The sequence below is a fragment of the Chondrus crispus genome, genomic scaffold, assembly GCF_000350225.1.
Source record: "Chondrus crispus Stackhouse genomic scaffold, scaffold_691, whole genome shotgun sequence".
In the NCBI taxonomy this organism is placed as follows: Eukaryota; Rhodophyta; class Florideophyceae; order Gigartinales; family Gigartinaceae; genus Chondrus; species Chondrus crispus.
Window position 1 is genome coordinate 1 of NW_005178702.1, and position 10795 is coordinate 10795.

At 47.7% G+C, this 10795-nt stretch overlaps 1 protein-coding gene across 1 annotated transcript; it reads right to left on the reverse strand.

Moving 5' to 3' along the window:
• Window positions 1-5985: 5985 nt before the first annotated feature.
• On the reverse strand, window positions 5986-6444 carry CHC_T00000903001 (hypothetical protein). Its single transcript, XM_005711180.1, has one exon. It carries the CDS (start codon window positions 6442-6444, stop codon window positions 5986-5988), a length of 459 nt encoding a protein of 152 aa, XP_005711237.1.
• Window positions 6445-10795: the final 4351 nt, after the last annotated feature.

Below are 10795 nucleotides of genomic sequence, written 5' to 3' on the forward strand. Positions count from 1 at the left end.
AGTGTGCTGGAAAGGGGTCCCGACCATTAGGAACATTAGACATCCAATGGCCTGACGATATGGTTCAAAGCATGGGTTGTCATCAGTGCCAGTTTCCGCAACTTGCATTGTGACATGTCGAGACTGTTCCATCGGAGTAACGCAAGGATTGCATGCCGACATTTTGAACCGTTTCAGTACTGCTTGGGCATACTTCGACTGCGTGACGGTCAGGACGTGTTTAGAACGTATACGGTCGATCTCTAGACCAATACAAGTCTTCGCCTCGCCAAGGTCTTTCATATCGAATCGTTTGTTAAGTTCATTTTTCATCCATAATATGGCCTCCAAGTCACTTCCAGCTAGCAGCAGATCGTCCACGTACAACGCGATAATCATGATGACATTTCCTTGACGTCGAATGTAAAGACATGGGTCGCTGCGTGTAGTGTTGAAACCAAGTTCAGTGATCAGAAACTCATCGATCTTACTATGCCATTGGCGATGGGCTTGCTTAAGACCATAGATTGCTTTCAAAAGTTTACACACCGAATCAGGTTTGACTTTGTCGATGCATCCTTCAGGTTGCTCCATGAAGATTTCTTCGTGAAGGTCACCGTTGAGGAAGGCAGTCACCACGTCCATCTGATGCAGCTCAAGGTCAAAGTGCGCAACCAGTGCCAGCAGCAGACGGATAGTTGTGAACTTGATGACAGGGGCGAAAGTTTCAGTGTAATCGATGCCTTCTACTTGTTGAAAGCCTCGTGCCACAAGACGTCCCTTTGCAGTTTCGACCAATATTCCGGACTCGTCAGGAAGTTGCTTCACTCCGAAAACCCACCTGGACGTCAGGACGTTTGATGCTTGAGATCTTGGAACAAGTGTCCATGTTTTGTTTTTGTGTTGTGAAGCAAGTTCTTTGTCGATGCCCTTCTGCCAGAAGCGAGCTTTTGGAGAATCCATAGCTTGCTTGTACGAGTGTGGGATTTCGGTTATCACATGGGCGTGGCTAAGGAGTCCAGCAGTCACCAAAGCTGCTGCCCACCACGCCCCAGGCGTTTTGCGAATGCGAGTGGACCGACGGAGATTAGTTGGCGGATCAATAGTTTCTTCCTCAACTACGTGTTGCTCAACTGTTTCGGTAGTTTCGTCCTCCCCTGCAGTTAGGGAGGAGTTGGAGGATTCATCAGAGTCTTGTTGTTCATCCGGCGATGATACTTCTGATGCCACTGCATCATTTTCTGCAACTTCCTCATCGATGTTCAAGTTGATTGTGTCATCATCAGTTGTAGCCTCCTTGTTTGTATCCATCGGTTCACCAGATTTGCCTCCCGTGGACTCGTCAAAAGTAACATCTCTGGATACGATCACTTTGTGCAAATCACCATCCCACAACTTGTAAGCTTTCGTATTTTCAGCATACCCTAGAAACATTGCCTCCTTTGCACGGGCGTCAAGTTTCTGGATGTTGTGTTTTGGTAATGTATACCAACACTTTGAACCGAAAACACGCAAATGACCAACATTTGGCACAGATTTCATCCATAAGTGGTAGGGGGTCATCTTAGGGGGAATGGCACGTGACGTGACTCGATTTCGAACGTACACTGCATTGGCAAGTGCTTCTGCCCAGAACCCCTTTGTAACTTTCTTGTGCGCTAGCATGGAGCGCACCAAGTTTACCAAAGTTCTGTTCAGTCGTTCGGCGACGCCATTTTGCTCCGGTGTGTACGCGGTCGTCATTTGATGCTGAGTACCATTTGCAATCAGAAAAGACTTAAACTCCGTGGACAGATACTCACCACCTCGATCGGTGCGAAGCACTTTGATCTTGCGACCAGTGTGAGTCTGAGCAAGTTGTGCAAACATTTTGTATCGTTCAAATGCTTCTGATTTATGGTGCATAGGGTACACTACTGACCAGTTTGAGTGATCATCTATGAAGGTAATGAAGTACTTGGCACCACCAATGGACTGCACCTCTAAGGGGCCACAAACATCAGAGTGAACTAAATCTAGACAGAAGTATGCCCGCCTCGAGGACCGCTCTTTTGGGATCACAGATCGAGTGGCTTTGCCGTAGACGCACGCAGAACATTTTTCAGAGATGCAATCATTGTCAGTATTGTTGATTTTGTTAGCCTCATTACCAAGTAGTTTGACTCCACTTACCACATTGTCACGAATCATCGAAGCAATACCTTGAGAATGCACATGTGCAAAGCGCTCATGCCACGTTTGCAGGGTGGCAGCATGTGCAGATCCGATGTCACTGACGATGTCGAGAACGTAAAGTTCTCCAACCAATGTCGCAGTCGCCACTGCAGTGGAGCCTCGTCTGATCATGCATTTTCCATTTTCGAACCCAACTTTTAGTCCAAGTTCAGTCATTCGACTGACAGAGAGCAGAGAGAACGCAAAGTCCGGAACGTGCAATACATCCGTCAACTTGCACGGTTCGATGCGGCCATTCACATTTAACTTCAAGTGAACGTCACCACGGCCGGCAACCTTTGCACTAGCCTTGGTTCCCATCTGCACAGAGGCGGATTCAAGTGGCTCATACGTTGCAAACAGAGATCGGTCATATGTAATATGAGCTGTACAAGCTGAATCTACGAGCCACGAAGGCAACATCTCCATATCGTTCGTGTGCGAAGCTTTCGACATCAGACATGTGAAGTCGACGCTGTTTACAAGCATGTCGGGATCAGGTTTCTGTGTGACAAATGCAGATTGTTTCCGCTGAGACATACGCGGTTTATATCCGCTAGGAGGAGCCGGGCGACGCCCATTCAAATCCTTTCCCCAGCAGCGGGTTGCCGTATGGCCTGTATGACCGCAGTTCGTGCATTTGTAATCGTTTATGTCCCGATTGTTCGGGGCACGATTAACCAGAGCCGATGTCTGTGAGGAGCTAGACTTCATGTTGGCTCGTTGCTCTTCCTGCAGCAGACGACTTTTCACAAAGTCCAAACTGAATATCTTTTCCTCATTACCGAGAGCATCTAGTGCAACGATGAGAGCCTCGAAACGGGCAGGCAGACCGTTGAGCACTGCCATGGCCATCTCCTTGTCATCGATGTTTACGCTCATTGACTTGAGGATGGCTGCCAGCTGCTTGACACGATTGATGTATGCAAGCACCTTTTCACCGGAAAGCATCTTCACAGTGTAGAACTCACGACGTGCAGCTAGTTTGTTCAGCAAAGTGTGCCTCTCAAACACGTTGACAATAGCTTCCCACATGTCATGAGCAGTATCAACATCACGTACATACTCAAGATGCTCATCTGATAGGGAGAGACCAATCAGTGCTTTAGCTTTACTGTCACCTCTGATCCACTTCTTACGCTCTTCCGCGCGTTCCTCACTTGGAACTCTTCCCTCAACGATGTATTGGTCAACATCACGTAGAGCAAGCAGAAGTTGTATTTTCTGCTTCCACACGTAGAAGTTGGAGTCCGTCAGTTTGTCGATTCTGATGGATCCTCCTCCTCCTTGATCTTCCATTTTAGTGCAAATAAACTTCAAGTATTCGAAAATCCGTTCGGGGATCCCAAGCCGTTAACCGATAGTCAACACAATGGCAAGCCCACCCGTCTAAGAAATTCGATATGATTACTATGAAGTTGCACTAGGAGAAATTTGCGAACAGATATGTGAATTTATTTGGATGGAATCCCTAACTATTCTGTTCACAAACTACCTTTAAGTGTGCGGCACCGTTCTCGTGGCACTTCAGGTGCCCGTGAGACTCAAAGACGCGATTGCAAGGGATACAACGCGGAGTCTCCTTAGCGTTGGCAACGTGAATGCGATGAGACCTAGAGTGAATGTGGTCGTAAAAGGCCTTCGCACTATTGCCACTAACGCCGCACACTTTACAATACCGCTTATACCGCGGGCACACCTTACGATTCCTCTTGCGCTCACGCTTAAACTCTTTATCCGCGAGAACAGCCGCTTTCCGAGCAGAAAGTCGATGCGTAGTTCTCTTTATTGGTGCCGGAACAGAGCGCGGAATACGAGGAATCCTATATGGTGCGCAACTCGAGGACGGACCCGGAAGCGCGAGCCGAGGTGAAGGTTGATCCTCAGGCTCAAGCACCTCAACGGATACGACCTCCGATGTCCGAACCGTTCGACCGGTGACCAGCTTCCCAGGCGCAGAGCGCACCGGTACTAATTCCAGATCTAACACAACCCGTAAAAACAGGTATTCACAATAAGGAATATGAAGATAATCGTCAGTAACAGATTTTGGAATTATTGCTCTTAAGAACCACCAAAACGTGCAAAGACAATCACTTAGATGTGTAGGAAATGGAAAGAAACTCAAAACTTACTTTGCATGAGAGAACGAAGAAAAACCAAATGCGAGGTTGACGACGACGGCGGTAGCGGGAGCGGAAACGAAGACGAAGACCAAAGACAGAGACAGCAGCAACAACCACAGCAAGAACAAAAGCCAAACCAAGAACGAAGACAACGAAGACAGCGGGGGCGATGACCAAAACCAATTCACACAACAGAGCAAGAACGACAGCAGCAGCGAAAACCAAAACCAAGAACGACGGCAAGAACGAGAGCGACAACGACAGCGAGAAGACCAGCGGAAAGAACGACGAGAAACGGCAGCGAAAACGACAGCGACAACGACGGCAGAAACAACGGAACGAGAACGACAGACTCATGCAGTGAAACGACAGCGAGGGACTGGGCCCATAACCTAATGGTAGGTTCGGAGGGGCAAGGGAAAGAAGGAAGGCAGGTTGATGTGTGTGAGTGAAGGAGTTGGTGCCGAAGTTTACTTTGAAGCCGTTTTCCTGCGATACTTATACACTTCGAGTGCTACACTATCGCTCTACTCCGACTCCCAGTAAACCATACTCTACTATGCGCGACCAAGCGCGGTCCTCTTGTGGCCCGACCATACTGTTCGATTTCCACCTTACGAATCGATTCGTAACTATTAGCTCACAACTATTTCTACACATTCCAAATGACTGTAAACCATGGCCCTATGCATGCAACTGTTTCACACCTTACTAATCTGCATCCAGTCATGCCAGACTTCATTGTTGTGCAACGAACAACTTGGCACTTGTCTATTTCCAACAACGCAAACGTCTTTCATATCACAATCGCCATACGTATCCTTGTTTCTCACCTTACTAATTTCGCCAAGCACTGTCAGATAATTATGGCAAGTTATAACAATGTGCATCCAGACTTTCTACACAACTCACATGAGAATACATATAAATCACACGAGTACTGTCATGAACTTGCATCCAACGGCGCACCATGACGAGAGCCCAGTGCAACGGCGCGTGCTCACGCAAGACTCGCATACAGCGTGACGCGTACACAGAATAATCGCACAACTGTATTCCTCTCGCGAGAAGTACTTGTTGTACTTTTGATTCACATGTACTGTACTCGGACACGCCCAGGATCGCAAACAGTCTGACACTGTAAAACTGTAAACCCTCATGTCCATACACCTGGATGCGTGTACATGTGTACGTACACGAATCCACCTGGCGACGTGTACATGTGTACACGGCATACATGTGTCCCGCCCGGGGGCCCCATGCAATTACCCATTACAACCATGGCAAACCACTTGAAACCCTCAAAACAACGTAATTATGGCATATACAGGCCATTTAAAGTACATCACAAGGCCAATGACGCACACGTGGACAACGCTCGACCAATACATTTGCAGCATTAGACCTGAGGGCCAATAGAATTGCAGTATTTCCTGTGTAGTCTATAGTGCTACGGGCCAAGGTTCCACTTGGCAAAACTATGCAAATTTGCATGACCCTCCCAGAGGCCACTTTCGTCCCCGGAACCCCAAAATCTGGGATTTTACACGTGTCATGTCGTGATATGGGGTGAGGGTCCGGACCGTCGAGTCATGTACACGTGTCACTCGATTTGCACTTTCCAGATAAGGGCATGTGGTCGCACATTTTCAATACCTCCCCTCGATCACATGCTTTGGGCAGCTTGGCACTCGGAAAGCCCAACCATGCCCACGAACTTTTCAAACAGCACGCGACCAAGTGGTTTGGTCAACATATCGGCTGGCATTTCTGTTGTCGGACAATGGTACAATGTGACCAGTTTTCGCTGCACCGCATCTCGAACAAAATGATACGTAATATCAACGTGCTTGTTCCGACGATTTGTAGATTCGTTCTGAGCAAACGCAATCGTACCAACGTTGTCACATCCAACGCGAATTGTTGGATCCGAATTCGCACCAAGTACATCGGCATGGAAGCGTCGAAGCCACGCAGCCTCTTTGCATGCTTCACTGAGTGCGATGTATTCTGCCTCACAAGTAGACTTTGCAACTACTGTTTGTTTCCAGGAAGCCCAACTGATAGGCCCATCACAAAGCTTGAACACGTACCCACTCGTTGTGTTGGAAATCTTCGACCACATGCTAAGCTCCAAGCCTGACAGATATTACACGTGTACGTCGACGAAACCTAAAATACTTGCAAGAGCATTCTCAGGATGTTTGGTCTTCAAGGTGGACACGTGTCATATTTGTACACAGTTGCACTTTCCTATCATTTCCGAGCATGTTTCAATTTTGGTGTTGACACGTGTAAGTTATGTACCTCGTGGCACTCTACAGTACATTCTGAACATGTTTCATTTTTCTCGATTTGACACGTGTGTGACACGTATGACGTATGTGCCACAGTGGTTATTAATCGTAGTGTAAAATCTGTAATCTACAGTACAGTACATTCAGATATTATTGACTCTCAAACGGTCCCAAATTATTAGCAAGAGAGAGTGCAAGAAGGAGAGTCATTTGATTATCAACGGAGAGTGGAAGTAGGAGAGTCACTTGATTATCAACCGAGAGTGCAAGAAGGAGAGTCATTTGATTATCAACCGAGAGTGGAAGTAGGAGAGTCACTTGATTATCAACCGAGAGTGCAACAGGGAGAGTCACTTGATTATCAACGAGTGCAAGAAGGAGAGTCACGTGACCAGCCCTAATGGCTCGTATTGTATGTAGTTCGAAGAGTATAAGTAGCGCCAATAGTTGGCGACCAAGAGTAAAATGGTATCAACTTCTTTTCCCGTCAACCACCAGCAACCTTCAACCATCCTTCTTCCCTCTGCCCCGCTGACCTTTCTATAGGTTATGGGCCCAGTTCAACGCTGATCGTCGTCTTCGTTTTGGTTCAAGTTCGAGTTTCGCCGTCGTTCAAGTATCAGTTTGTTCAGCTCGTCAAGCAGAAGAAGAAGGTATCAGTTGCAGTCTCCGCTTTCGAGTTTGGTTTTTCAGTTTTTTCAGTTTTGGCCGTCGTTTTCAGCACCCTTTCAGCCGATTTTTCAGTTTGGTGGTCCGTCAGTGCTCAGTTTTTTGCTTTGTCGTGGCAGTCGTTGTGTGAGCTGTGGGTGAGCCTTCCGCTAGTCGGGAGGAAGAATGTCCCTAGTGGCCAACGCACTGCCAAATCCTCAGTGGAACATACCCTCGCTCTTGGTGAAAGGCTGGTGCCATTAGGAATCTGACTTGAGCGAGGTATTGAAAATGTGCGACCACATGCTGTTATCTGAAAAGGTCAAAATCAAGTGACACGTGTACATGACTGCACGGTCCGGGCGCTCTTACCCATATCACGACATGACACGTGTAAAATCCCAGATTTTGGGGTTCCGGGGACGAAAGTGGCCTCTGGGAGGGTCATGCAAATTTGCATAGTTTTGCCAAGTGGAACCTTGGCCCGTAGCACTATAGACTACACAGGAAATACTGCAATTCTATTGGCCCTCAGGTCTAATGCTGCAAATGTATTGGTCGGGCGTTGTCCACGTGTGCGTCATTGGCCTTGTGATGTACTTTAAATGGCCTGTATATGCCATAATTACGTTCTTTTGGGGGTTTCAAGTGGTTTGCCATGGTTGTAATGGGTAATTGCATGGGGCCCCCGGGCGGGACACATGTATGCCGTGTACACATGTACACGTCGCCAGGTGGATTCGTGTACGTACACATGTACACGCATCCAGGTGTATGGACATGAGGGTTTACAGTTTTACAGTGTCAGACTGTTTGCGATCCTGGGCGTGTCCGAGTACAGTACATGTGAATCAAAAGTACAACAAGTACTTCTCGCGAGAGGAATACAGTTGTGCGATTATTCTGTGTACGCGTCACGCTGTATGCGAGTCTTGCGTGAGCACGCGCCGTTGCACTGTGCTCTCGTCATGGTGCGCCGTTGGATGCAAGTTCATGACAGTACTCGTGTGATTTATATGTATTCTCATGTGAGTTGTGTAGAAAGTCTGGATGCGCATTGTTATAACTTGCCATAATTATCTGACAGTGCTTGGCGAAATTAGTAAGGTGAGAAACAAGGATACGTATGGCGATTGTGATATGAAAGACGTTTGCGTTGTTGGAAATAGACAAGTGCCAAGTTGTTCGTTGCACAACAATGAAGTCTGGCATGACTGGATGCAGATTAGTAAGGTGTGAAACAGTTGCATGCATAGGGCCATGGTTTACAGTCATTTGGAATGTGTAGAAATAGTTGTGAGCTAATAGTTACGAATCGATTCGTAAGGTGGAAATCGAACAGTATGGTCGGGCCACAAGAGGACCGCGCTTGGTCGCGCATAGTAGAGTATGGTTTACTGGGAGTCGGAGTAGAGCGATAGTGTAGCACTCGAAGTGTATAAGTATCGCAGGAAAACGGCTTCAAAGTAAACTTCGGCACCAACTCCTTCACTCACACACATCAACCTGCCTTCCTTCTTTCCCTTGCCCCTCCGAACCTACCATTAGGTTATGGGCCCAGTCCCTCGCTGTCGTTTCACTGCATGAGTCTGTCGTTCTCGTTCCGTTGTTTCTGCCGTCGTTGTCGCTGTCGTTTTCGCTGCCGTTTCTCGTCGTTCTTTCCGCTGGTCTTCTCGCTGTCGTTGTCGCTCTCGTTCTTGCCGTCGTTCTTGGTTTTGGTTTTCGCTGCTGCTGTCGTTCTTGCTCTGTTGTGTGAATTGGTTTTGGTCATCGCCCCCGCTGTCTTCGTTGTCTTCGTTCTTGGTTTGGCTTTTGTTCTTGCTGTGGTTGTTGCTGCTGTCTCTGTCTTTGGTCTTCGTCTTCGTTTCCGCTCCCGCTACCGCCGTCGTCGTCAACCTCGCATTTGGTTTTTCTTCGTTCTCTCATGCAAAGTAAGTTTTGAGTTTCTTTCCATTTCCTACACATCTAAGTGATTGTCTTTGCACGTTTTGGTGGTTCTTAAGAGCAATAATTCCAAAATCTGTTACTGACGATTATCTTCATATTCCTTATTGTGAATACCTGTTTTTACGGGTTGTGTTAGATCTGGAATTAGTACCGGTGCGCTCTGCGCCTGGGAAGCTGGTCACCGGTCGAACGGTTCGGACATCGGAGGTCGTATCCGTTGAGGTGCTTGAGCCTGAGGATCAACCTTCACCTCGGCTCGCGCTTCCGGGTCCGTCCTCGAGTTGCGCACCATATAGGATTCCTCGTATTCCGCGCTCTGTTCCGGCACCAATAAAGAGAACTACGCATCGACTTTCTGCTCGGAAAGCGGCTGTTCTCGCGGATAAAGAGTTTAAGCGTGAGCGCAAGAGGAATCGTAAGGTGTGCCCGCGGTATAAGCGGTATTGTAAAGTGTGCGGCGTTAGTGGCAATAGTGCGAAGGCCTTTTACGACCACATTCACTCTAGGTCTCATCGCATTCACGTTGCCAACGCTAAGAAGACTCCGCGTTGTATCCCTTGCAATCGCGTCTTTGAGTCTCACGGGCACCTGAAGTGCCACGAGAACGGTGCCGCACACTTAAAGGTAGTTTGTGAACAGAATAGTTAGGGATTCCATCCAAATAAATTCACATATCTGTTCGCAAATTTCTCCTAGTGCAACTTCATAGTAATCATATCGAATTTCTTAGACGGGTGGGCTTGCCATTGTGTTGACTATCGGTTAACGGCTTGGGATCCCCGAACGGATTTTCGAATACTTGAAGTTTATTTGCACTAAAATGGAAGATCAAGGAGGAGGAGGATCCATCAGAATCGACAAACTGACGGACTCCAACTTCTACGTGTGGAAGCAGAAAATACAACTTCTGCTTGCTCTACGTGATGTTGACCAATACATCGTTGAGGGAAGAGTTCCAAGTGAGGAACGCGCGGAAGAGCGTAAGAAGTGGATCAGAGGTGACAGTAAAGCTAAAGCACTAATTGGTCTCTCCCTATCAGATGAGCATCTTGAGTATGTACGTGATGTTGATACTGCTCATGACATGTGGGAAGCTATTGTCAACGTGTTTGAGAGGCACACTTTGCTGAACAAATTAGCTGCACGTCGTGAGTTCTACACTGTGAAGATGCTTTCCGGTGAAAAGGTGCTTGCATACATCAATCGTGTCAAGCAGCTGGCAGCCATCCTCAAGTCAATGAGCGTAAACATCGATGACAAGGAGATGGCCATGGCAGTGCTCAACGGTCTGCCTGCCCGTTTCGAGGCTCTCATTGTTGCACTAGATGCTCTCGGTAATGAGGAAAAGATATTCAGTTTGGACTTTGTGAAAAGTCGTCTGCTGCAGGAAGAGCAACGAGCCAACATGAAGTCTAGCTCCTCACAGACATGGGCTCTGGTTAATCGTGCCCCGAACAATCGGGACATAAAGGATTACAAATGCACGAACGGCGGTCATACAGGCCATACGGCAACCCGCTGCTGGGAAAAGGATTTGAATGGGCGTCGCCCGGCTCCTCCTAGCGGATATAAACGGCGTATGTC

Coding starts and splice junctions, on each gene's coding strand:
- CHC_T00000903001 (XM_005711180.1), bottom strand. CDS start 6,444: ATGTGGTCGAAGATTTCCAACACAACGAGTGGGTACGTGTTCAAGCTT.